At 35.7% G+C, this 27,240-nt stretch overlaps 2 protein-coding genes across 3 annotated transcripts in view; one reads left to right on the forward strand and one right to left on the reverse strand.

Moving 5' to 3' along the window:
- The window catches only part of LOC136034144 (uncharacterized), a 35,572-nt gene that overhangs the window by 6,425 nt on the left and 1,907 nt on the right, over positions 1-27,240 (reverse strand). The window contains exons 2-4 of the mRNA XM_065715326.1: positions 20,414-20,474; positions 11,342-11,424; positions 329-625 (exon numbers count right to left, since the gene is read on the reverse strand). Coding sequence (XP_065571398.1) covers positions 329-625; positions 11,342-11,424; positions 20,414-20,474 — 441 coding nt within the window. The remainder of the gene's footprint in view (positions 1-328; positions 626-11,341; positions 11,425-20,413; positions 20,475-27,240) is intronic.
- Positions 619-27,240, forward strand: LOC136034145 (uncharacterized). Of its 2 annotated transcripts, XM_065715327.1 has the most exons (3): positions 619-1,381; positions 7,219-7,266; positions 26,516-27,240. In XM_065715327.1, exons 1-3 carry the CDS (start codon positions 1,130-1,132, stop codon positions 26,594-26,596), a joined length of 381 nt encoding a protein of 126 aa, XP_065571399.1. In that variant the 5' UTR covers positions 619-1,129; the 3' UTR covers positions 26,597-27,240. The 2 variants fall into 2 exon arrangements, 1 of the variants encoding a protein (XP_065571399.1); XR_010619124.1 differs by lacking the exon at positions 7,219-7,266.

A 27,240-nucleotide genomic window follows, 5' to 3' on the forward strand; every position in this document is an offset into this window, starting at 1 on the left:
TTTTACAGGTTTGAAAAAAGTTTTTGAGGGGGGATTCAAAAAACCCGGTAAACCACCCCTCCTGAATACAGCCTTGATTTCTTCAGTTAGAGGCCTAACAGATGCATTAATCCTGCAGATTCAACTGGATAAGGACTAGTTGATATTTTGGAAACATCTCGTTTACATGGAACTGTTAAATATGGAAAAAGTAGATATTGTTAAGTATGATCATTAAAGATATAATGAAGACTGCAACAAAAAATAATCCATCAAAAGCTACAATCCTTAAGATTACATAAATGCTTTTAAGCCATCGTTCCTTAAAGCAATTAAACAAATTAGTTACCTCAATTCCTTCCAGAACCGGATTCGGAGGAAGGGTTGAATCGCCTGGTGGTTTTGTGATTGGCTTTTTCGTGGTTACATCTTTTGGTGTCACGTCTGACGAAGGGGTATCTTGGTCTGCTGGTACAGCTGGCAATATGTCAGTGATGTTTCCAATGTTTTCAGAAATTTTGGCAAGAGCTGTCTGTACAATTGGTCTACCTTGTAATTCTGTGGCTGCTACTATTAACTGGTAAATCATGAGTAAAATCACCAGTACTTGAAGAATAAAGTAAGGCCAGCATAATAATTTCTTTTGCTAGAATGAGAAATTTTAGAATCAGAGGATTCAAAGAAAACAAGCTGCGGAGGAGAAATAATTTTGAATAATGAGAATTAGTAAATAGTGGGTAAATTTTCATCAACAAGTGATCTGAGCCAGGCAAATACTCACTGTTGGATTCTTAGTGCCGGGTGAAATTCCCTTTGACTATTTTTATTGATTTTAGAAAAGCGTTTGATACACTGGATTTTAAAATTTTACTAACACGTGTACAATTCCTTTGAGTTCGTGGTAACTATTTGAAGGGGTTTGATAGTTTTATGAGTGACAGATGTCTTCAAGCTGTATTAAATGATGTTTTTTCCTCTCCATTTCAAGTGAAGTGTGATGCACTCCAAGGGTCTGCCTTGGAACCACTTCTGTACCTTTTTTATGTTGATTCGATGTGTTTCTACTTACCTGAGTGAAACTGCTTGATCTGTATCTTAGGGCTATATCAGAGCTGATACCGAACAACCACTGGCGACCGAAGAGATCAGAATGAGAAGATGGAAGTATTGGGAGCATGTGACACGTATGAGCGAAGGACGCTTCCCACACGATTTATGGTGTTGGGCTCCACCAGGCATTCGAAAGAGTGGAAGACAACGCAGCACACTTGGTAGATCCCTAGAGAAAGAGGCAACGAGTCTCCGAGCGACTTTGAATGAACTTTGGTCTTTGGCACAAGATCGGTCAAGCTGCATGTCAACCGTCGCTGCCCTATGCGCCCCCAGGCGTAAGAGGATCTCAGTAAGTAACTGCATCTAGTCGATTCATTGATGATTTGTTGTTGAAAGTAAATCGGGTTTTTAAGTTTTTTTTGTATTTACAAGTTTGAACCTTTTGTCAGTGAATGTTTAAAAAAAAAATTATGATATTTAAAAGAGTTGGTAAGCAGCGAAGTGTTGATGAAGAGATACTTTTCAATGGTAGGGCTTTGGCATAGTTGCATGAAGTGCGTTATTTGGGGTTCCAGCTTGATTGTAATTTATCATGGAGGCCCCATAGTGATCTTGTTGCAGCTATAATTGCTAGAGGTCTGGGAATTTGGGCTGATTAAAGCATGTTTTACCATTATCAGTTCTACTCTACCATACTATTATTGCACTTTATATTTTTTATGGTTGTATTCTTTGGTGTAGTAATCTTTATGCATATTTTAAAAGAGTGCAGATTTTTCGAAATAAAACAGTACGTCTTCTTGGTAATTATATAGAAAAGATGAATGATACCCCGTCGTGTTTTAAGAAATTACGAGTGTTTAATATTGGTCAGATTCACGATTATCAAGCTGCTGTTTTTGCTTATCGATGTTGGAATGATCTATGTCCAACAGTTTCTTAGGGAGGCAGATAGTTTGTTGTTGAGTACCGAGACACCACACTTTTTGGTTTTGGAATTAGGTATTTAGCTGCGGCTATTTGGAATGCTATTCCATTTATGGCATTCGGGAGGCTGAACACATTGGGTCATTTAAAGTAAACTTTAGGGAACATTTATTGGGAGAGGATAGTTAATTCTTTTTTTGTTAGATTTTGGTATTATTTGTTAGTTGTGTTTTTGTCCCTTTTTTTAGTTTTTTCGTAAAGGGTCTTTGTTATTGGTTGAGAATTAGAGGATTGCAGTCATCCATCATCAGGCTTTTCGAGCCTTCCCTTTGAAGATGCGAATTGCAAGATATTGCTTGCTCATGTACCTACAGTAGCCTTTGGGACTTCACCCACCTCTCAAAGAAGCCATGATTTCACCAAAAATATCTACATTCGTTACATAATTCACCTGCTCTTTCTTCTTTTTATTTCGGATTTTTATTAATTTGTCGCATTTTCTGGAAAGTGGTTCTTTCTTCAAAATAAATTTCTGTCTGGCTGGAGTTGGTCGATGGCTCTGAGAGTACTTACGCGAGGTTTCTCACATTGATCAATAACCTTTAACTTTTCACTACTATTCATACAAAAATAATTTAAATATCTACAGAAATTCTCAACTACTTTCTTGCTGTTGTAATCGACTTTGAAGTATTTTTGAGAGCTCAATCTAACAGCTGAAGCTATTTTACAACAAAAATTAGTTGCTAAAGTTGAATTGATAAATTAAATATACACCGGAAATACCGTTCTAGACTCAGAGATGGCACTTTCAGCCAACTGTAAAATAATAAGGTCGACCAGTTGACGAAGGATCCAATGCTGAAGAACAAGAAGCTAGAAGAAACGAAGTAGTTTGGCCTTTGCAATAATTTTTTTTAACAAGCAATTTTAGCTTCACGCCATCTACTTTAATGGATAGTTAAAGTTTAATCCTAAAATTCAACCTTTATTACACGCCAATCAAGCCCAATTCCAGTTTTATTTAGCTGCATCTCTGTCGCAAAAGATCTCAACCTCAGCTGGAGCAGCAGAACCACAGATTTTCAGATTAAGTTGGCTAATCTTAATTATTAAAATGTAAGCAAAAAACTAGAAACATGGAATTGAATAAAAAGTCATTTAATTTCTTGAACTGGAGTCGCTATTCAATGGTCCTTTTGAAATACTTCAATGCAGCTGTTGAAATTGCATGACAAAATTGCATGGCGATATGACGAAATTGCATGAAACTTGCAGGATAAAAGGATGAATTCTGACATAAAATACTAATTACGAAATTCGCGAAATTGCATGACGACATGACGAAATTGCATGAAACTTGCAGGATAAAAGGAATGAATTCTGACAGAAAATACTAATTACAACCCTTTCTGTGCGGCACATACTTGAATAAACTTGGGGTAAATACATTGGGCTGATAAACTGATTTTTGGGAGCAATTCAATGCGTTTCGTTAAAATTCTAAGCATGAGATTTAGGCTCTGTGGATATGGCATCGCCAATACTTACCTCTATTCGTGTAAAGCATGGCACCCATTGATTGGTAAGGAAGCTACAGGCTTTATTTGATAAATTCCCCGTCATGTATTTACATCATGCCCATTGTTGGGACACTATATTCAACGTGCACGCTAATCCGGAAGGCGTCATGTTACATTGTTAGTGAAAGCTTCTTAATCTACCGCGCGTTCTGTTTCATGGCTCAATCTATTTTATCTGTATCTTATTTGAGCCTTCATAGGCTTTTTTTTATTTATTTATTTATTTGAAAACCCGTCAATCATACGAAATGAAAAAGACGGAGCACGAACATATAAATATAAGAAAATATATAAGAACATATCAGAGGAGACATAACTAGAAAGAGACTCAACTAATAAAAGGGTAAACAAAATAGCACTAAAATGAATAAAACGAAAACAGATCTATTGTAAAAGGAGATTATACCAATCGTGATCTACTATTTTAATATTGTGTCTTTTGATTACATTTTCAACTGCAACATGAGGGTCGGTTATGTGATACTTTTTAATGAGGATTGAGTTTCTATACCAGGGAGGAAAACGTAGGAGGTATTTAGCAAAACAGAAGAAAAGCGCACGGATTTTAGACAATTCAGCCTTCGAGAATAGTTTCCAAAATGGAGCCAGGTACAGAATATGAGGTAAAACAGTAACGTTATATAGGCTGGCAAGGAGGGGGCGGCTAAAACGGAATTTAGCAGAGACTATGGAAGCATACGAGCCGGAGATTCGTCGATTGAGGTGTTTGATCAATAGAAGACGTGTATGCCTTAGAGACGAGCCAATAGGGACTCCGAGGTAATTTATGTGGTCTGCAATATTCACGAGATTTTCACCAAAAAGCAGTGAAGGCATGTGTGGTGTTTTTTGCCAATTGAAGAGAACTATCTCGGTTTTCTCAGTGTTAAAACTGAGGCCAAGTTTTAGATATTCGGTTTTAAGCGTTTTAAAAATGTCAGAAGCTTTTAGCAATGTTCTACTTAAGTTCAAGACGTCGTTGGCGTAGCATACTAAGGAGGTGTCTATAGAGGAAAGAATGCATGAGGTTGGGCATTTATCTTGTGCTTGAAGAACATAATTATTGAACAAATGAGGGGAGGAGACAGCTCCCTGGCGGGCACCCTTCAAAACGGGGATCAATTTTTCATGAGGCCGGGGAGGCAAATTTTTGTCGGGAGGAAGCTTTAGGTGAATGGACAGCCTCGAGTACATATCACATAGGGATCGAACTATGCAGGGATTCAGACCTCGTTGTGAAGCTTTTAATAACATTGCAGCGTGTATGCGTGAATCAAATGCACGGCTGATGTCATGACTAGCTAAGGCTATGCTCTCTCCAGAAAAATTTTACACTCACTACAGCCGTCAAGGCATCGGCACAAGAATACGTTGTTCTCTTTTCGCATTTTCCTAAATATTTGGAAAATCTTTATTCTATTTTTTTTATAGCTTAAATATGCAAACATTGTCTTTACATACAACTTCATTGTACAATAAAACGTTATTTGTTTTCTTGACAAAATATAGATTTTGTCATACTAGTAGAAGCCTTCAACCCAACGCAGGTGCTTAGCGCAACTTGAAAAAAAAAAATGGGTTTTGGCTGTCGAAGTCTGATCATCCTGTTTGAATGATGTGAGATTTGTGCTGTCACTCTTATATGCCGACCACAATTCACTTAGCAGTCTCTTGATAGATGTGCCGCCTCCGGTCAAAAATTAACTAATGTGGTTTTGTGTTACTAACTAAGGAACTAATCAGAAGGCTTAGATATTAGCCATCTTTGGGTGGGTGTAATTCAAATTATGGAGGGAGCTTCGGAGAATTTTTGCTCGAAAAAGCTCAAAGCACGACATAGTGTATTAAAGGTGAAATTTTCGGAGGAGTTTCTTGGTCGAATCGCAGAAGTAAGGGGAGAACCTATTGTGTTAAGCTTTTATATTATTAATTTCAATTCTTAGTTTTAAGCTGCGTTAATCTTAAAACAAATTTTTATTGTGATGGTACGTATGATTAGCCAGAGTACCATACACAGAAATCATAAGCATCACGTATTTCCCGATATTTGTATTATCAATTAAAAATGACTTTCAGAAAGGAAAATAAAGGCCATGTTAAACTTAGGATCAGAAGAAATAGAAACCTACAATAACTCACTCGAAATGACCAGAAATTACTATTAAGGGAAAACTGGTGTCTTTCCTTGTCTTTGCATGTCTTTATAGGAAAAACGATTGATCCATCGTGCACAAAAGATCCTTAGCGAGTGCCTTCAATTTGTGTTTCACCACACTTCCTTCAGTTCTCATTCCACCCCAGAGTAGAGTAAGCTGTTTTCCCTTGGCAGAAAAGTCTTTTTTTTCCTTTGTCTATGTAGTGCTACTGAGATTTTTAGTATTATTTTTCAACTTCCAAGCAGTCGTTCAGTTGATAGTTTTGGTTTGAGCAATAATATCCTTAAAAAAATTTGTCAGTTTGTTTCTAACCGCATCTCACACATAACTAACCTCTCTTTTTCTTCTGGTGTTTTTCCTCATTTATTTAAAGTTGCTGCTGTTGTACCTTTGCATAAAAAAGGTGGTTCATCGCTAATTTCAAACTATAGACCTATTTATCTTCTCTCGTCATCTCTAAGGTCGTTGAAAAAGTAGTGTGTCGTAGACACTCTTCATTTATATTTAGTGCTAATACGACTGCAGGAAATTCTCTCATGACTAACCATCAGTATGGTTTTGTCCCTCTTTCTCTACCTTATATGCACTTTCAGAAGCAACAGAGTTTGTGCGTATTAACCTGGACAAGGGCTTGTGTGTTTTGTGTCTATTTCTTGAATTTTCAAAGGCCTTTGATATGGTTGATCAATCTGTTTTTGTGTCAAAACTATCTTTATTTGGAGTGCGTGGAGTCCCACTAGAATGGTTAAGGTCTCATCTGTCAGGGAGATCTCAGCTTGTTTCGATTAATGGTACTTCTTCCTCAAGTTTGATTATATTGAAAGTTGTCCCACAGGGCTCTGTGCTTGGACTACTTTTGTTTGTAATTTACATTAATGATCCTGTTGATGGTCTTCATCCCCATGTTCACCCTGTTCTTTTGGCTGATGACAGTAACTTTTTCATTGCTGCAGTGGACCTGCCATCTGCCACTTCCATAGCTCAAGATTTTCTTGATAAAGTAAAGGATTGATGCTGGTCAAATGGCATGGCTCGCATGGCAGCCGGAAGAGTGCCATTCTCAATTTTCAAGTGCTCTTACCGTATGAGAGACGGCCAGGAGCCAATCACCCTGACTTATGGGAACGATATTATACCACAAGCTACTATGGTGAATTTTCTTGGTGTGTATCATGACGGTTTTCTTTCTTTTAAACCGCATAAAACTAACACTCGTTCCCTCATCCTCCGCCAGTCTTCAATATTGCACCGGGTTAGCACATTTCTTCCTCCAGATGTTGTGCTTTCTCTTTATTATGCTTTTATTTTTCCTTACCTTTCTTAATGCTGCTGTGTCTGGGATAGTACTAATAAATTTCTTCTCTGCTCACTTCAAAGAGCTCAAAAGAGGGTGGTGAAGTCTACTTTTCTTCTCCCTCCGCTTTACCCTTCCTCTGATTTTTATGATGATACTGGAATAGCTCCGCTGGATCGTATTGTGGGTTAAAGCAATCTTTATTTAGCGCATTCTGCTTTTCTAGGTACACTTCCACCGCCTCTGCAGCAATTTTTTTCATGGACAGGCTCAGGTAGGTACTCTTCTTTTTTGCGTCGTTCTTCTCACAAATTTATTTTACCCAAACGATCATCTACAGCAGCCCAGAGGTCTCCTGTTTATCAATCAATTCTATTATGGAACTCAATCCCTGAGTATGTCCCTCTATTTCTTTCTGCAAAGGTAGTTTTTTGTGGGGTCTTTCCAGTTTAGCAATATCTCTCTCCCTCTCCTTTGTTTTTATTTTCCCTGTTTTCTGTTTTCCTATTGTTTCTCCTTTTTGTAATTCTTCTCCAACTGATATATCTCTCCAATTCTTTTTAAAATTATTTTCAGGAATGTTCTTAACTTTTAAAGTCCTTGTTTATTTGTCTTTTTTTCTCTTTTTTTTTCTCTGATGTTCTAATGTCAACTTGGTCTTTCCTATTTCTCTACTTCTTGGTTTCTATTTATTTCTATTATCATAATTAGTCTACTAACAGTTTTTTATATATGCTAGTTCTTATTCTCCTTCACCTTTATTTCACATGTATTGTTTGTTTTAGGGTATTATTTATGGTTCTTTTACTACTTTATTATTGCGTGGTATGGCCCATAACAAGCAAAGCTTCTTGGATCGAATAACTTTTTTACGTTTGTAATAGTGTTTTAGTATTAATAAAATGATTTATGATTGATTGATTGATGAAAGAATAAATGAAACCCAAAACAAAAAAAAAATTAAATAAACAATCTTAGCAAAAAATACAACACGTACTAATATAAAGTAATGCTTAAGTTGTATATGCAAATAAAGTTAGTAACGAACAAAAATATTTTGCTATTGAAGTATAAATGAAACTCAAAACGAACAGAAATTAAATAACAAATCCTAGCCAAGAAACATACAATAGGTGCTAATATAAATGAGTAAATAAATCTCAAAACGAGTGAAACCTAAATTGAATACGCAAATCAAGCTTGAAACAAACGAAAATCTCTACAAGAGTCTGGGCTTCGCCTCCTTCTCTTGCTGTAAAAGTCTTAAGCCCATTGCTTCACTTTCGCTTTACTAAAAACCATATGTGTCTTGAGCAGTTTTGGAAAGCATAAATAAAATCAAACTGAATTTTTTATATATAACGCTATTAACTGTTGAAAGAATGCCAGTTGAAGATTTTATTCCACTGTAATTTTATTTTCATTTACAATGCTACAATAACTGAAAAAGAAAATATTTGTAACATAATTCGTTTTCGGTGAAGCACCAATGACGTAGTAGGCTTTAGACTTTTAGCAGGTGCAGTAGGCCATTAGGGACCGGGGCAGTATCCAAACTCTTGCTTGTAGTGAAGCTTCATTCGTCTTGAACAGTCTTGGAAAGAACTAATAAATTAAACTGAATATTTGGTATATATAAATTGCAGGAAGCTTATCAGTTCAAAATTTAATTTTACTGTGATTTTTATGTTGATTTTCAATGTTGTAATCATCGAAAAAAAATATTTGTAATATAATTTGTTTCAAACAGTTCGTGGTAACGAACTGTAGTAAGGAGCGACCCGACTCAATAGTAACCAAAACTCTAAAAAATGGAATTTTGACACCAATAGTTACATAAAAAAAATCGCATTTTAATGCTAATTTTAAATATATAAGTTTCATCAAGATCAGTTATACCAATCAAAAGTTACGAGCCTGAGAAAATTTGCCTCATTTCAGAAAATAGGGGGAAACACCCCCTAAAAGTCATACAACCTTAACGAAATTCACACCATCAGATTCAGCGTATCAGAGAACCTAATTGTAGAAGTTTCAAGCTCCTATCTACAAAAATGTGGAATTTCGCATTTTTTGTCAGAAGACAGATCACGGATGCGTGTTTATTTGTTTTTTTGTTTGTTTTTTTCCTCAGGGGTGATCGTATCGACTGAGTGGTTCTAGAACGTCGCGAGAGGGCTCGTTTTAACGGAAAGTAAAAGTTCTAGTGCCCTTTTTAAGTGACCGAAAAAAGGGCACCTAGGCCCCCTCCCACGCTTATTTTTTCCCAAAAGTCACCGGATCAAAATTCTGAGATAGCCATTTTATTCACCATAGTCGAAAAACCTAATAACTATGTCTTTAGGGACGACTGGGGCGGCAATATGTTTACATATAGTAATGGTTACTGGGAAGTGTACAGACGTTTTCAGGGGGATTTTTTTTTGTTTAGGGGGAGATTTGAGGGGGGAGGTTACGTGGGAGGATATTTCCATGGAGAAACTTGTCATGGGGGAAGAGAATTTCTATGAAGGGACGCAGGGTTTTCTACCATTATTGGAAAAAAAAAACAATGAAAAAATAAATATAAAAGTTTTTGAGCAGCATGAAAACTTAAAACGAACAAAAATTATTACACATATGAGGGGTTTACCTCCTCGTTATATCTCACTCTTTACGCTAAAGTATTTTTAGTAATTTTAACTATTTATTCTACGACCTTTGTGATTCAAGGGTCATTCTTAAGGAATTGGGACAAATTTAAGCTTTAGGGTAAAGAGTGAGGTATCAACGAGGGCTGAACCCCCTCATACACGCAATAAAAACATACGAATATAGAAGTTCGTTACGTAAACTAAATCGTAATTTACGTAAATTTTTTACCAATGAAAACGTTTGTAAAAAATTAAAAGTTCTAGTTGCTTTTTTAAGTAATCAAAAATTGGAGGGCAACTAGGCCTCCTCCCTCGCTCCTTTTTCTCAAAATCTTCCGATTAATTGCAATTAATTAATATGCCAATTTTGTTTCAATTATTTACGTGCGGAGAGCCAAGATCAAAACATGCATTAATTCAAAAACGTCCAGAAATTAAATAAAAAAACAAGTTTTTTTTAAATGAAAGCAAGGAGCAACATTTAAACTTAAAACGAACAGAAATTACTCCGTATATGAAAGGGGCTTTTCCTCCTCAACGGCCCGCTCTTTACGCTAAAGTTTTTTACTGTTCTAAAAAGAAGAGTTGAGAGAAATAGTCAAACTTTAGCGTAAAGAGCGTGGCGTTGATGAGGAAGCAGCCCCTTATGTTTCTCCTTACTTTCATTTTAAAAAAAATGTTGTTTTTTTTATTTAATTTCAGTAAAGCATCAAAGATGTAGTGGATTTTAGACTTTTACAGTGACAGAAAGAGGCAAAACCCAAAATTTTATTTGTAGAGATTTTTGGTCGAATCTCAGAAGGAGGGGTAAAACCCTCTTGTGTGAAGCTTTTATATTGTGAATTCAAATGCTTAGTTTTAAGCTTCATTTCTTCTGATCTTAAGATCAGAATTTAAGATCAGACGATATGCAGATATCGTCTGATATTAAATTTAATATGATCTTTACTTTTCTTTAGAAAGTTTCTTTTTCGGAAAGTTATTTTTTAATTAATTTCTGTTCGTTTTTGATTGCCAAAGTTTCAATTTTTTCAAAATTCCCTATTTCAACATACTTTTTATTTCAAAATAAATTAAAATTTTTGGGAAGAACTAATAAAAATCAAACTGAATATTTGATATATAATTATATTAATTGCTGAAAGCTCACCACCTTAAGATTTTGTTTCACCCAGGGCTGGATTTAGAGCCTTGACGCTTCAAGGTCCAAGTATTTTTGCCACTCTGTTTTTGCACGATTTTCACGGAAAACCCCAAAGCTTCGGGAATAGTGAAAGCCGCAAGGTCTGATGAGCCTAATGGTAAATTCAGGTCTAGATTCACAGCAATTTTCACTTTATTTTCAATGTTGTAATAAGTACAAAAGAGAATATTTGTTAGGCCTTCGACTTTTACCGTGAGAGAAACGGGCAGTAGCCATACTTTGTTTGTAGTGAAGAATATAAGTGTCTTGAACAGTTTTAGAAAGAGCTTATAATATTAAATTGAATTCCCATGATTTTCGGAATAGAATATTGTTAATAATTTTTCTTTATTGTGGGGTGAGCCAGTATAGGCTCACCGTATAGAGCTAGTGTATAGAGCCAGGGGTCAGCTCCCATGACTTTTGGAATAAAATACCATTTATGGCACACTTCTAACATGTGTGGCGTGCACCACCTGGTGTAAACAATTTTTTAAGTGGGAAACCCCGCAGAACTAAAAAAAAGTCCTTACGGTTTTAACAGCAAATATGAGAGACAGGCCAGCAGCAACTGCAAAAAGGACAAGAATCACTTCGATTGTGTACTCAGTTCCATCTGAAAAAAAAAAGTTTAAAAAATGAAAGATGAAGGATAAATTTTCGCAGATGTCGTTTAGATGGACCTACTTTTGAATATTTGCAGTTTGCAAGATCAGTTCTCTGTGTGCATGGTTTCCACCCCTAGTGATTTCAAAATCACTATATCAGTAGACAAATCACTGAAGAAAATGACTAAATCAACCAAAAAATTACTTACTAAAATCTAGAGATTTTTTTCCCTGGGTGGTAACCCTGTCTGTGTGTAATTTCCCTTGCATGATGTCTTACCCGGTTGAAATCTACCGTGTTTACCATTTACCCGGGTTACAACCTTACTTGGGCGTACATTTTCATGAGTTAACTATGTTATATAAAGATAGAAAACGATCAAAAATGGGACTTTTAAAGGCCAAACGAAAATACTCAAGAAAACACAGAAAACGAATACTTCGATAGAACAACCATCTCTTTTCAGTATTTTCGTTTAGCCTTTATAAACTCCATTTTTGATCTTATCTTTCTATATGTTATGGCAGGCCAATGTGGTTTAAGAAATTAACTATGTTTGTTTACACATGTTTCATAACAACATAGAAATAATCAATAAGTCTGCTATAGTATAAGAAAAACAAACAGAAAAGTACTGCAACTTGTTGCTATGGCAACAGGATGAATTCTAAAGAGATAAATTTCTTTTCAAGTTAAAAGTTTTGAACTGCCATTGTCTAGCTATTCTTTATCTGTTAAATTTTATGACAATGGTAAGCTGAGAGGAGTTTAATCATGGCCATTCGACTGCTACTATTATAGCATCTACTTCTACGACTAGACCTCTACTAAGACTACTACTATTACTACTACTTCTACTAAGAACTTTCTTAAGCTTTTTCTTCAGAGGAATCACCCACTTTGCATCGCCTGGTGTACATCTTGGAGTGCTGTGTGTGTTGCAAAGTTCTGTCACGCCTATCATAGCCCCTGCAATGCTTGGCACAGTTCTGTCATGCCCGTCATAGCCCCTGCAATGCTTGGCACAGTTTTTTCACGCCTGTCATAGCCCCTGCAATGCTTGGCACAGTTTTTTTCACGCCTGTCATAGCCCCTGCAATGCTTGGCACAGTTTTTTTCACGCCTGTCATAGCCCCTGCAATGCTTGGCACAGTTCTGTCACGCTTAGGACACTTGCCGTGCTTGGTATGCGCCACCTGGTGTACGTGATTTCTGAAAGTCAGTACCCCTTGCTTTCTTCGTTAGGAAGTTACGAATATTTAATTACCACCATATATTGTTTGCCAAGAAAGTGAGAACAGATTCGCTAAATTTTTAGAGAGCAACAAATAAATTGGCATAGAGAAATTTTAACGGCTAAAATTTTAACAGCGAAATGTTTAATCTTCAAAGAGTACTCTAAGCGTGATTCAAACGTAGTTCGAGTGTGTATCAAGCCAGCTGTTTTTTACAAATTATAATTATTACGAAGGACATAGTAAATTTTTGATTCCTTCCCCCTACCGGAAGACTCTAAATAAAAAAAGCTTTTATAAACTTGGTAAAAAGAAATTCTCCTCTCGCCCTCCCTGAAAAATTCTGAAAGCAAAAAGAAAATAAGATGCAATGCATTTACAATTAGCGTGACAACCATCATGGCCTCCTAAATAAAGTAGAAATTTACAGAGACGGGTGAGGAGGCTACGCCGACCTGTATATTTTTAAAATCTCAAAATAATTACGGTTTTCGATCCTTGAATATTTCATACCCTTTTGCCTTTTGCCATACCCTTTTACTGTATTTGCAATTCGCGTTTTGATTTTTACAATTTGTGCCCTCTTCCCCCCAAAAGATTCCCCCCAAATTATGTCTACATTCCTGCACTATTAAGGCAAAAAAAAAAAAAAAATAACCGGCAAGAGAAAGTTTATAGTTTTTTCGTTGCCAAAGACACCAGAGTGTGTTGCCAATTTCTAGGACTCGTTCAACTTCTGGCGAAAACAAGTCTCTTTTGTTTTGAAGGAATTATATTGTCAACAACAAATATTAAAAGGAGGTAAAATTCTATTTTCATATAACCAATTAATCAGTGGCATCAATTTACAAAAATGTAGGTGAGGGGGTTGCTAGTATTTTTTTTAAATCTATTTGCGAAAATGTAGGGGAGGGGGTAATTTTTTATAGTTTTTAACCAGTGGCACTATTAATTAATTACCAATTAATCAGTGGCATCAATTCACGAAAATGTAGGGGAGGGGGTAATTTTTTACATTTTTTTCAATATAAATTCAAAAAATAGTATTTTCAATGAAAATCTCTCTATAAACAATAAACGATATTATTTTTAAACCTAAAAGTATAAATACCCCCCCCCCCTGGATCAACACTCCTGCAATTAGTACCTTAGATAACTGTAGATAAAGTTCAGTTTCTAAATATCAAATGGCATGGATATGCATAATGATTTCTACACAGTTTAGACCTTGTAGGGATCCATCAAATTTTAAAAGGGTGGGGTGATGATTTCGAGTCTCGCGTATCCAGATTCCGTGCATATTATGAAAACTCTCCCGGGTTCTTCGGACCAATCATTAGGGGAATTGACACTTACAATGGCTCTCAGGCAACATTGTGAAGACATAAGAACGAAAACAAAAGAAGAAACAGCAATGAAAACTTCCAAACAGGTGAGAAAAAAACAGCCGAAGACGACTTTGTTGAACAAGAAAAAAAGGGACGGATGGAGAATCGTTTTTATATATATTCCTTACTTTTGACTGGGATTTTACACGGTTTTAGATTTAAGGTGTGCTGGTTGTGGTAGAGAGGGCAATATTCTAAGTAACAATCCCTGTAAATCTTCCTACATTTGAATTATGCAAGAAAAATTAAGCAGATTTTACCAGAAAAATTGTGAATAACTAAAATAATCCTAGGTTGTATATTCCTTTGGATACATTAGATAAGATAGATTTTTATTTTCAGAAGAGCTTTCAGAAACAATAAATGCAGAATTTGAGCTTCTTCTGAAAACAGACAAACATAGTTAAAATTGAAATATATAATCTAACTTAATAATAATATGTTTCATTGGTAAAACAGATAGATTATGCATACAAAAGGAAAAACACCCCTTTGAAGGCGCATGCATTCAAACTTTTCAAATGACGGCCCCTATCAATCTTCATTACTTTTCGTTTATGCACGAAAACTGAAGCTTACTTAGTATTTATAATATTGTCCTTAAATATAGAAAATCTCAGTTACTGGCAATTCAAAATTTACAAGTGGCTTTAGCAAGTCAACGACTACTATTGTCTGAAATTGCACCATGCACTCTCTTTGAAGGGGGCACCGATGCACCGCAGAGATTATGTCATTGACCTTTCCCCAAGCAGATTGAATGTTCGCAAGAAACGAGCGGGTCTACCCTTAAGTTTTTTTTTTAGGTATTAAGTATTGTCATGATTTGTTTTAACCAGATGGAAGAATACCAGAGCAGCGCAATAGCGCTGCCTTTGAAATTGTTTTTTTAGACCAGGGCACTACGCACAGAGAGAGTTGTCGTAGAAACTTCAAAAAGGGCTCATTCAATTGAAAATTAAAAGGGTTAGGGCCCTTTTTACTAGTCGAAAGTGATTGAGGGGTAACCAACCCCTCTCTCTTGTCCATCATTTCCCCAAACACATGCAATCAAGGTTTTGAGATAACCATTTTGTTCAACGAAGTTAAATGGTCCGAAAATTTTGCCTGTATTTATCGGTTATATCATTAACACTATAGAATTTCCATCGCGAATGATGTGAACGTGACACAAGAAAGTGGTCAAACCACTTCTTTAGACCACACAATTAGCTTATGCTTGGTTTGAAAATAAATTGTAGCTGTATTTATTTAAGTATTTAGTTGGTGCTTTGGTTATGTTAAGTTAGAAACGTATTTAACATAAGCTATGCTCTCTCCCCCAATGTGCCAATATATATCCCAAAATTGTTTAACTATTATATTTTCATCTTATTTTGTTTGATTTCATAAGAAAATTTGATTTGATTTCATTAATCAAACTTCATTTCCCGAGTGTTTATTATATGATTTTTTCTTTGTGTATTACAATCCCCTCCACCACAGTCCTCAGGGTAGTCCTTAAGGTTCAGGGTCACAGTCCTTAAGGTTCTATAGAAAGAATGATCGTACAAACTTTAGGGGGGCTTATTGGCTTGGTAATCAGAAGTTCTAGTGCCCTTTTTAAGAATCAATGTGATCGGAGGGCGAATTTCCTCCTTCATCACACGTTGTATTTTTCCAAAATGCATCTGATAGAAATTTTGAGATGGCCATTTGTAGTCGTAGAAACTTCCAAAAAAGCTCCTTCGATGGGAAATTGAAAGGGCTTGTGCCCTTTTTAATAGCAAGTAATTGGACGCCAACAAGCACCCCCCAACGTCCACCATTTCTCCAAGCACGTCAAATCAAAATTTTTAGATAGTCTTTTTTTGCAGGTAGATGAAAGGTCTAGAAATTTTGCCTTTGAGGATGAACTCCCCCCCCCACAGCCCTCAGTTTAAGATTTGAAAGTTATGTCCCGAGGGTGTATAAGGTTTTTATGCAAAAGGTGGTTGCATAAACATCAGAGAGAGCTCATTGAATTGGAAATCAGAAGTCCTAGTGCCCCTTTTAGGAGTGAAAATGATTGGAGAGCAGCCATCCCCACTGCCATAATTTCCCCGAATGCATCCAATAGAAATTTTGAGATAGTCATTTTTAGTCATAGAGACATCAGAAAGGGCTCATTCAACTGGAAGTTGAAAGGACTATGGCCCTTTTTAATAGTCATAAGTGATTGGAAGGAAACAAGCCTTCCCCCACTTCCATCATTTTTCCAAACACATCCCATCAGAATTTTTAGATAGCCACTTTGTTCAGCGTAGTTGAAAGGTTTGGAAATCATGCATTTGAGAATGACACCCCCTCCCCTCCAAAAGTCATCGGCACAAGGGTTGTAAGTTATGCCCTAAGGGCATATAATGTTTTTCAAGGAAAGAGTGGTCGCAAAAATTATGGAGGGGGCTCATTTGATTGGAAATCAGAAGTTCCCATGTCCTTTTTTGAGAGTCAAAGTGATCGGAGAGATGCAACCCACTCCCTCCACGTCTTATTTTCCCCAAATGCATCCGATAGAAATTTTCATATAGCATTTGCTCAAAAATAGTCCAAAGATCATACAACAAGGCCTTTGGAGTTGACACAATCCCCAAGAGTCATTGGGGTAGCCTAAGAGTCAAGGAGGACGTATAAGGTTTTTATGGAAAGGGTAGTCGTGTTAACTTTAAAAGAGGCTCATTTGATTGGAAATGTATAATTCTAGTTTTCTTTTAAGAGTCACACGTGATTGAGAGTAACTAGCCTTCCCCTCTCTGACATACACTTTTCCTGAAACACATTCAATTGAAATTGTGAGATGGCCATTTTGTTACTTAATGTCCAAATACAGGATGAAAATGTCTATAGGGTGGACACAACTTCTGGGATCCCAGGGGCAAGGGTTGCAAGTTATGACCCGGGGCATAACAAATTTTCATGGAACACCTGGTCGTATATCAAACAGTTCGTGGTAACGAACTGTAGTAAGGAGCGACCCGGCTCAAAAGTAACCGAAACTCTAAAAAATGGAATTTTTATATCAATAGTTACATAAAAAGAATTGCATTTTAATGCTGATTTTAATATATAAGTTTCATCAAGTTTAGTCTTACCCATCAAAAGTTACGAGCCTGAGAAACTGTGCCTTATTTTAGAAAATAGGGGAGAACACTCCCTAAAAGTCATAGAATTTAAACGAAAATCACACCATCAGATTCAGCGTATCAGTGAACCCTATTGTAGAAGTTTCAAGGTCCTATCTACAAAAAGTGGAATTTTGTATTTTTTGCCAGAAGTCAGATCATGGATGCATGTTTGTTTGTTTGTTTCTTTCTGGTTTTTTTTCCCCAGGGGTGATCGTATCGACCCAGTGGTCCTAGAATGTTGCGAGAGGGCTCATTCTAATGGAAATGAAAAGTTCAAGTGCCTTTTTTAAGTGACGAGAAAACTGGAGGGCACAAAGGCCCCCTCCCACGCTAATGTTTTCCTAAAGTCACCAGATCAAAATTCTGAGATAGTCATTTTATTCAGCGTAGTCTAAAACCCTTATAACTATGTCTTTGGGGACGACTTACTCCCCCACAGTCCCCGTGGGAGGGGCTACAAGTTGCAAACTTTGACCAGTGCTTAGGCTTCATATAGTAATGGTTATTGGGAAGTGTACCAGACGTTTTCAGGGGGATTTTTTGATTAGGGGAAGGGTTGAGAAGAGGGGGATATGTTGGGGGAATTTTTCTATAGAGGAATTTGTCATTAGGGAAGAAAATTTCCATGAACGGAGCGCAGGATCTTCAAGCATTATTTAAAAAAAAGGAAAAATAAATGTGAAAAGGTTTTTTCAACTGAAACTAAGGAGCAGCGTTAAAACTTAAAACGAACAGAAATTATTACGTATATGATGGGATAACCTCCTCCTAATACCTCGCTCTTTACGCTAAAGTATTTTTAGTAATTTCAACTATTTATTCTACGGCCTTTGTGATTCAGGGGTCATTCTTAAGGAGTTGGGACAACATTTAAGCTTTATTGTAAAGAGCGAGGTACTGACGAGGGGGTGTACCTCCTTATATACGTAATAAAAACATGAGACTACAAAAGTTCGTCACGCAAGCTAAATTGCAAGTTACGTATATATATTACTAATAAAAACATTCGTAAAAAATTAAAAGTTCCAGTTGCCTTTTTAAGTAACAAAAAAAATTGGAGGGCAATTAGGCCTCCTCCCCCTCCTTTTTTCTCAAAATTATTCGATCAAAACTATGAGAAAGCCATTTAGCCAAAAAAATAAATATTCAAATTTCGTTTTAATTATTCATCTGAAATCAAAACATGCATTGATTAGAAAATGTTCAGAAATTAAATTAAAAAAACAGGTTTTTTAACTGAAAGAAGGAGCGACATTAAAACTTAAAACGAACAGAAATTGCTTCGTTTAGGAAAGAGGCTGCTTCCTCATCAACGCCTCGCTCATTACGCTAAATTTTTTTACTGTTTAAAAAGTAGAGTTGAGAAAAAGAGTCAAACTTTAGCGTAAAGAGCGGGGCGTTGATGAGGAAGCAGCCCCTTTCATATACGAAGTAATTTCTGTTCGTTTTAAGTTTTAATGTCGCTCCTTGCTTTCAGTTAAAAAACTTGTTTTTTTATTTAATAAACTTAGGATCGGATGGAGTTCATTTAATTGGAAGTCAGAAGTTTTAGTGCCTTTTTTAAGAAAATGTGCGTTATTGTTGAAGTGTACTGGGGGTACAAATGGCACTCCAAGATGAACTCCAATGAAAAGTGGACACCCCCTCGATTTATGCATACACGAATCGACATTTAGGATCATTAGATTTACTAATAAGGAAGCAGAATAATGACGGTTAAAACAATGTAAGCATGAAGAATTTTCAAAAAAAAAAAAAAAAAAAAACACATGAAGTCAATGGACTCTTGACATGAAAGGAAGTCAGACAGTAAGTCTTTGGCATTATTCCAAGTGATTGCAAGTTTACTTTACTGAGAATTAGAGGAGAGTAGAAAATAATATATATATATATATATATATATATATATATATATATATATATATATATATATATATATATATATATATATATATATATATATATATATATATATATATATATGGTAAAGATGAATTATATAATTGTTTAGTTCATTCAGGTTTTTTGCAATGTGTTAATATTTGTGATTTGGTAAAATTTATAATATTTAGTTTACCTATTGTTGCTAAAGGGAGGGATATATTAACAGGATAAGCTTGTTTTGGTTTTACTTGGTTGTTTTACATTTGCTGTTTTTTTCATAGACATGTATTTTGGGGGTGATACCTGACGCGGGGATGCCATGGATATTCTGTGGTAGCCACAACACTGTGCTGGGTAGAGAATTTAGAGTGGCGAAACCCTATATAGGCCAGTGTATTCTCCTGATGAGCCCTTATGTTGGGTGTTGCCTCTGAATTATTTGTCTATATTATTTTTTCTATGGTTTGGTAAATGACGACTTATACTTATTGACGACATGACTGCCTGTCCATGGATTATTCTTTATGGTTGATTGTGTGTGGCTATGCTGTTTGACCTATGTGATTGTATGGATGAGTAGGGTTAAGGCCTCATTCAAGTGCTGGTCTATATTAACCACTAATTTAGGAAAACAGTCTTCCTTTTCTCCTTCTGTCTCCTTTTTTTTTTTTTTTTTTTTTTTTTTTTTTTTTTTTTTTTTTTTTTTTTTTTTGTGTTTGTGCTGTGGCATTGGTGATTTCTCTTTTCATGATATATATATATATATATATATATATATATATATATATATATATATATATATATATATCTATAGAAAAGACAGAAAAAAATTCGTGAGAAGTACTGTTCGATCAAATCTAAGTTGGTGTTCTAAGTTATCATTTTTTTTTTTAACATTCCATAAACTTAGAAAAAAATGACTGAAACCCATCTCCCCTCTCATGTGAAAATCTATTGACTTGATTAACCAGACAAATAGTTACTGAATAAAAACTATAAAGTATAATTTGAATTCACTCGTTTAATTTCTGAAAGAATATTTTTAGAGCTACAGAAATTCCAATAAGATTACACTGTTTCATGTAATCTCTGGTTTTCTCTGTTAATCTTCTATTTACTTTGAATTTGTACCCTCCTTCCCCAAAATGTTGCCCCCTCAGAACAACCTCCAGTAGATGTGCCTGATTGTAAATAAAAAAGAAAAGGAGATCTCAAATAATTTAGAGATGTTTTCAAAGTAACTTTCCAAAGAATCCACATCCACGATTAGCTAAGAAAAGAATCCACGATTAGCCACATCAAAAGAATAGCTAAAGAACCAATAATACAGAAGAATTGTCACTTACCAACTGGTGTGAGTGACTGTACAAGACCGAGACGAAGAATTCCAAATAGAACACCAAGAGCCTGAAATAAAAATAAATGTATTTAATAATGTATTTAATTAAATATGTATTTAATTAGCCTATGTATTTAAGTTTTATGCTACTGAAGTGAAGATAATACACACACACACATGCAAGTGCTTCCACTTGAATTTTTTTTAAATCTAACAGTTCGTGGTAATGAACTGTAGTAAGGAGCGACCCGGCTCAATAGTAAACGAAACTTTAAAAAACAGAATTTTGATACTAAAAGATACATGAAAAGGATCAAATTTTTATGCCGATTTTTTTTTATGCCGGATCAATTTTATTTTATGCCGAAAATTTGCCTTATTTTGGAAAATAGGGGGAAACACCATCTAAAAGTCATAGAATCTTAACGAAAATCACACCATCCCATTCAGCGTATCAGAGACTTCTATCATAAAAGTTTCAAGCTCCTATTTTCAAAATGTGGAACTTCGTATTTTTTGCCAGAAGACCGATCACTGGTGCGTTATTTTATTTTATTTTTTTTTTCCCAGGGGTCATCGTATCGACCAAGTTAACGTCGCAAGAGGGCTCATTCTAACGGAAATGAAAATTTCTAGTGCCCTTTTTAAGATACTAAAAAATTGGAGGGCACCTAGGCCCCCTCCCACGCTCATTTTTTCCCATAGTCAGCGGATCAAAATTCTGAGATTGCCATTTTGTTCAGCATAGTCGAAAACCATAATTACTATGTCTTTGGGGATGACATACTTCCCACAGTCCCCAGGGGAGGGGCTGCAAGTAACAAACTTTGACCAGTGTTTACATACAGTAATGGTTATTGGGAAGTGTACAGACGTTTCCAGGGATATTTTTATCGTTGGGGGGGGGGGTGTTGGTGGAGGGGCTATGTGGGAGGATCTTTACCTGAAGGAATGTGTCATGGGGGAAGAGAAATTCAATGAAGGGGGCGCAGGATTTTCTAGCAATATTATAAAAAAAATGAAAAAATAAATATGAAATTACGCATATGAGGGGTTCTTCTCCTCCTAAATACCTCGCTCTTTACACTAAAGTATTTTTAGCAACTTCAACTATTTATTCTACGGCCTTTCTGATTCAGGGGCCATTCTTCAAGAATTGGGACAAAATTTATGCTTTATTTTAGTGTAAAGAGCGAAGTATTAACGAGGGGACAAACCCCCTCATATACATAATAAAAACATAAGAATATAAAAGTTTTTTACTGTTTTACAAAGCAAAATTGAGAGAAGAGTCAAACTTTAGCGTAAAAAGCGGGCGTTGAGAAGGGAACAGACACTTTCATACACGGAGTAATTTCTGTTCGTTTTAAGTTTTAATGTCGCTCCTACTTTCAGTCGGAAAAACTAGTTTTTTTTTATTTAATCCCTAAAAGGCTGGTGGAAAATCCCTAAGAATCCCTATTTTCAATACCAAAATCTCCAAAAGTTTCCCCATTTTCTTACTTCTTTCCACGTCACAAGTAAAGCCTTATTATGCTGTCTTTTAACAGCATTTGTTCAAGATGACTTATTTTGGAACTCAAAACCTTTTACTTGAACCGAAATATCTTCTTTTGGCGTTTAGAGCAATACTTTGTATTTATCGGCTAGTTAAGTTTGGTTTTGATTTATAGATTCTGGTGCCAGATCTCAGATTTTAGATCATACAAATATTTTTTTTTCTTTGTCATTATTTTTTCTTCTCTGTCACTATTTTTGCAACAACCTTGTTTTTATTTGAATTGGTACGAAGGGTTGGTATGAATGATAACCGACCGGTCGCTTTTTCAAGCATTATTTTTGTTTTGACTTTTTTACATTGAGTTTTGCATATGTTAATAGAAATGTCTGAAAATTTTTTCTCAAATTTAGAAAATCCTATTTTCCAAGGGGGAGGAGTGGGCTAAACATTTAGAGTCATCTCTTAGACGGCTATTCAAGGCTGCCAGATGAAAAAGCTATCAGGTAACCAGGTGAAAAAGCTACCATGGCTACCAGGTGAAAAAAACAATAGATTCTTGAAAAATATCACTAAATCTGCCCATAAATCGCTAGATTACTGAAGAAAATCCCTAAATCAACCAAAAACTCCTTAGAATTGTAATATTATTTTAATATCAATCTTGTTGTGATACCACAGAATTGCAATATTACTGTAACGAATAGTTATTTTGCTTCTTTACCATGCAGTAAAGGCGTGCGAATGGGAAGGGTGTAAAATTACCTCCTAGATGTGAGTAGTATTGCTATAATAGCTACAGAGGATACACCCTTCTTTGAGCACCATATCTCCCCTATACTACAGAGGATACATCCATATTTGGGCACTAAAGCTTGCCTATAGTCCAGAGGTTAAGCCAGAGGCTTGTCCTAGTTAAATGTTAGATAGACAGAAGTTGAAAAACAAGAATTTTGGGAATTGGTTCAGTGATGTATTTTTTTTTTCAGATAGATACTGGTTGTTTATAAGGCAACTGTATCAGTTTTGAAACAGCTTTCAAAATGAGGAAGCGATTTTCAGATTTAAGTGCTGCATGCCACAGTCATTTGGTACCTCCCCCAAGGGAACATAGCAAATGCAGTGGGTTTCTGGTTACTGAATTATCAGATTATAGAATCCATTTTATCTAATTCAGAAGTACAATAACGGGATTGGAGTGGAAATGGATGGCTTTTGAGCAAAAGACAGCAAATTGTCTGTAATTAGAAGCCTGCCACGTGTCAAGTCTAGCCAAAGGGTTTTAGATAATTTTCAAGGGTTCAAGAGGCTGTAACACAGGCCCTGTTTGAAACATAGCTTGGGATTCTCATTTCGAAGCCTGAACAGCTTAACTAAAGATTTTTAGAAAATTTTCAAGAAATCAACCAAGATTCAAGACGCGGAGAATGGCTAGGACTTTCGAGATGAAATTTTCCGAAAGTTATGGAGAAGGGGGAAATATGAGCTGAGGGAGGATGTGGGGGGGGATCTAAGTGTGGCTACATATTTTTTTCATCCAGTTTCTTTTTCCGAAGCAAAATTTCTGAAAAAAAGTAAAATTAATCTCAAGCAGTTAAGACCGTCAGTCTTAACACATAGGCTTATTCATAAAAGGTGCATATATGCCAATATACTGGGCTGTGTAGGATCGAATTAAGCGGGGATTGAGTTGCACGAGGTTGAGTTTAATGAGAATTGAGTTAAATTGGGGTGATTTCAATGAAACTGAGTTAAATGGGATTCGAGCGGAAATTAATAACTTTTGAGGAAAAGACAGCAAATTGTCTGCGATGAGAACCCTACTGAGTGTAGATGAAGAATTTAAAGATTTTTAGAAAATTTTCAAGCATTTAACCGAGATTCAAGATGCGGAGAGCGGCTAGGACTTTAGAGGTGAAATTTTCAGAGGATTGTGGAGAAGTGGGAAATATTAGTTGAGGGGGGATATGGGGGTGTCTAAGTGTGGCTTAATTTTTTTTGTATTGAGTTTTCGAAACAAAATTTCTGAAAAAATTGTAGATTAATCTCAAGCAGCTAAGACCTTCAGTCCTAACACATAGGATTATACAGAATAGATTCGTATTTGCAAATGCACAGGTTTGTGTACGATTGAGTTAAACGGCGACTGGGCTGCACGAGGATTGGAGTTTGATGAGAGTTGAGTTAAACCTGGGTGATTTCAATGGGGTTGAGTTAAACGGGATTGTAGTGGAATTAATGACTTTTGAGGAAAAGACAGCAAATTGTCTGCGATTATTAGCCTGCCGTGTCGCTAAAGAGTTTTAAATAATTTCTCAGTTTTAAATAATAATAACAAGTTTTTTTTAAAACTTAGCCTGGAACTCTTATTTCGAAGCCTGTATACCTTAACTATGGATTTTTCGAAAATCTTCAAGAATTGAACCGATATTCAAGATGCGGGGAACGGCTAGGACTTCCGAGGTGAAAATTTCAGGGAGTAATGGATAATGAAAGGAGAACTGGAAAATATGAGTTGGGGGTTGCTGAGGATGTTTAAGTGGGGCCCACATACATTTTTCTAAATATCGATAAATATTGTTTTCTTTCAATGCATTCTATTTTTTCCATCTACATAGACAGTAAGGGAACATAAATGAGCATTAAAAACTATGTTTATTATTTTAGAATAATACAGATTATTCCACATCACCAAAAAGACCCAGGAGAGATGATGGATATATTTTTAAGTCTTTTTAATGAAGAAGACATGTAATCTTCTGGTCATATTGATGTATGTATGTGTATGTGTAAATGTGTATGTATGTTTATATGTGTGTATGTGTATGTGTATATGTGCATGTCTACATGTGTGTGTGTGCGTATGTGTGTCTGTCTGTGTGTGTACGTGTATGTGTGTGTGCGTGTGGCTGTGTCTGTGTGCGTATGTGTGTGTGTGTATATGTGTATTTGTTTGTGTGTGTACATATTTGTGTTTGTGTATGTACGTGTGTGTATGTGTGTGTGCATGTATATGTGTGCAAATTTTACAACAGGTTTTCTATGAATCTGCCAAGCCGAAAAAATGGAAATTCAGGTTATCAAAATTCCAGTAGTATTATTTTTTTACACAAGTAAACGTTGTTTTTCTTCCTTTTTTTACTGATCAATTTGGGTGAAAGTCTACCTTTGTTGATGAATGCTATAAAAATCCTTGTAAGATAATCCGAATCTACAAAACTGCATATTTCTCACAATTATCAACAGAAAGCCAGAAAAAAAGTTAAAATTAGTTGTGAAATTGTACAAGAGGAGAACTATATTGCAGGAAACATTTCAACACTGTTTTAGTTAAGGACCGTGTACCGCCCATGCGGCCCATGTTCTATTATTTTCTCCAAACGCTTTGCATGGAAGTGGTGGTCGCAGAAACTTCGGAGCGGATTTTTTCGACTAAAAATTGTGTTTGAAAGGAAATTATGTTAATTGTGAAAGGAAATTTGAAAAGAAATTGTGTTTGAATTTGTGCTTTGAAAGAACAAACGAAAAACCCTTTGTGATAGTACCTTGGTAGTGCACAAGTGATCTAAGAGAGCGATAGTTATGTGTTCAATTTTGTAAAACTTTACAAAAGTTGTAAAACTTTAATAGTAACCGAAACTCTAAAAAGAGTTTTGATGACAATACATACATCAAACGTATATCCTTTTTATGGTGATTTTAAATCAATGAAATTCATTAAGTTTAAAATTACCCACTAAAAGTTACGAGCCCAAGAAAATTAGCATGGTTTTCGAAAAAGCATGAAAAGACATTCGATCAGGGGAATAATGAAAATTAGAACTTCAAATTCAGCATATAAGAAAATTCTGCTTCTAAAGTTTCAAGCCCCTATCACAAAATGCAATCTACAAAAATGCAAAATTTGTATTCTTTCTGGGGATTATGCTCGCGGATGCAACCGCCTGAAATATTACAAGGTAGGTTATTTTACCTAAATTTCTTAAGTGCCTTTGGGTCTACCGAAATCTCTAAGAGATGGTTCAGATGGGGGAGGTATTATGATTTAACCTCTAGTTTTCTTCATTCTTGAGGACATTTTTGGACTTATGTTGATGCCGCGAGGAAAAATAAATTTGGAGAAATAAATTGTAACATAAAAGATTCCATTCATATGCTTACCGCAATGAATGATTGAGTGGTTCACAACAAGATTTAAATGGTGATAATTATATTTATTAAATTAATTTATGTTGTATTAATTTGTATTACCTTAATGGTATACTATATGAATTCATTATGATCAAAAAAGTCCAAAATAAAGTTTAAAAAAGTAAAGAGATGCACTGAACCAAAGACGACCAGAAATAAAGTCACCTGGCCTTCTTATAACCTGGATGCACATAGGGACAGTTGAATTTGTTCAGAGTTGCCCTCACTCCCCTCTCCTGACAGTTTCAATTTAAAATCATTGTTCCTGAGACATTGCGGATGCGCCTTTTTGACAAAATGAATGCATATAGTGCTTTTTGGTTTCGCTCAACATCTCCCTCACCTTTCCCTAAAAGTTCCAACTTAATACCTTAGATTAATTAAGATTAATACCTTAGATTAATACCTGATATTTTCCAGATTCGGCTGTTTGACAACTTGGATTCACAAAGTGTCTTTCATCGAGTTCAGCGCCATCCTCAAAATTACCCAAAAGTTTAAACAAAGTCAATTCTGAGACAATTTATTTGATACCCTTAGCTGTTTCTGAGATTTTACATATACGCGCTCTGGACAACCAAAATTGGACTTAGTGTCTATTGATTTAATTCAACACCCCCACTCAACATTCCATGAAAGTTTCACCTTACTACCATTTGCCTTTCTAGACACCCTAGATGAAACAAATCCCCCTTTATAACGATAAAACCTTCATATAAGCAACAGACAGCCTGTATAATTTACCGCTATACATCCAATCCATGGGTTGTGTGGGGTCATCGCAGGCATATTCATTCGATCTTTTGGCTGTTCTGGACAAAATCACCGTCTCAAAACTCTATTTTACGTGTTTTGGGGTTGAAGAAGGGGAGAGATAGTGGTGCAAATTCATGAAAATCCTTAGGGGTGGGGTAAAATACATTTTTCAATATCTATGGGGGCATTTTTTTCAATGAAAATACAAAAATGATATTTTTAGAGGAAAGGCACTGGCACTCTCAAGTTTTAATTGAATGAGACCCCTTCGAAGTTTCTAAAACCACTCCTCAGAGCCGTTCCTAGGGTTTATGGTGCCAACTCTAGTGTAGGCAAAAAAAGTCGAATCAAAGTGAAAAATTTAATCAAATTGAATTACCATCCAGCTA

This window comes from Artemia franciscana, chromosome 12, assembly GCF_032884065.1.
Source record: "Artemia franciscana chromosome 12, ASM3288406v1, whole genome shotgun sequence".
Taxonomy (NCBI): domain Eukaryota; kingdom Metazoa; phylum Arthropoda; class Branchiopoda; order Anostraca; family Artemiidae; genus Artemia; species Artemia franciscana.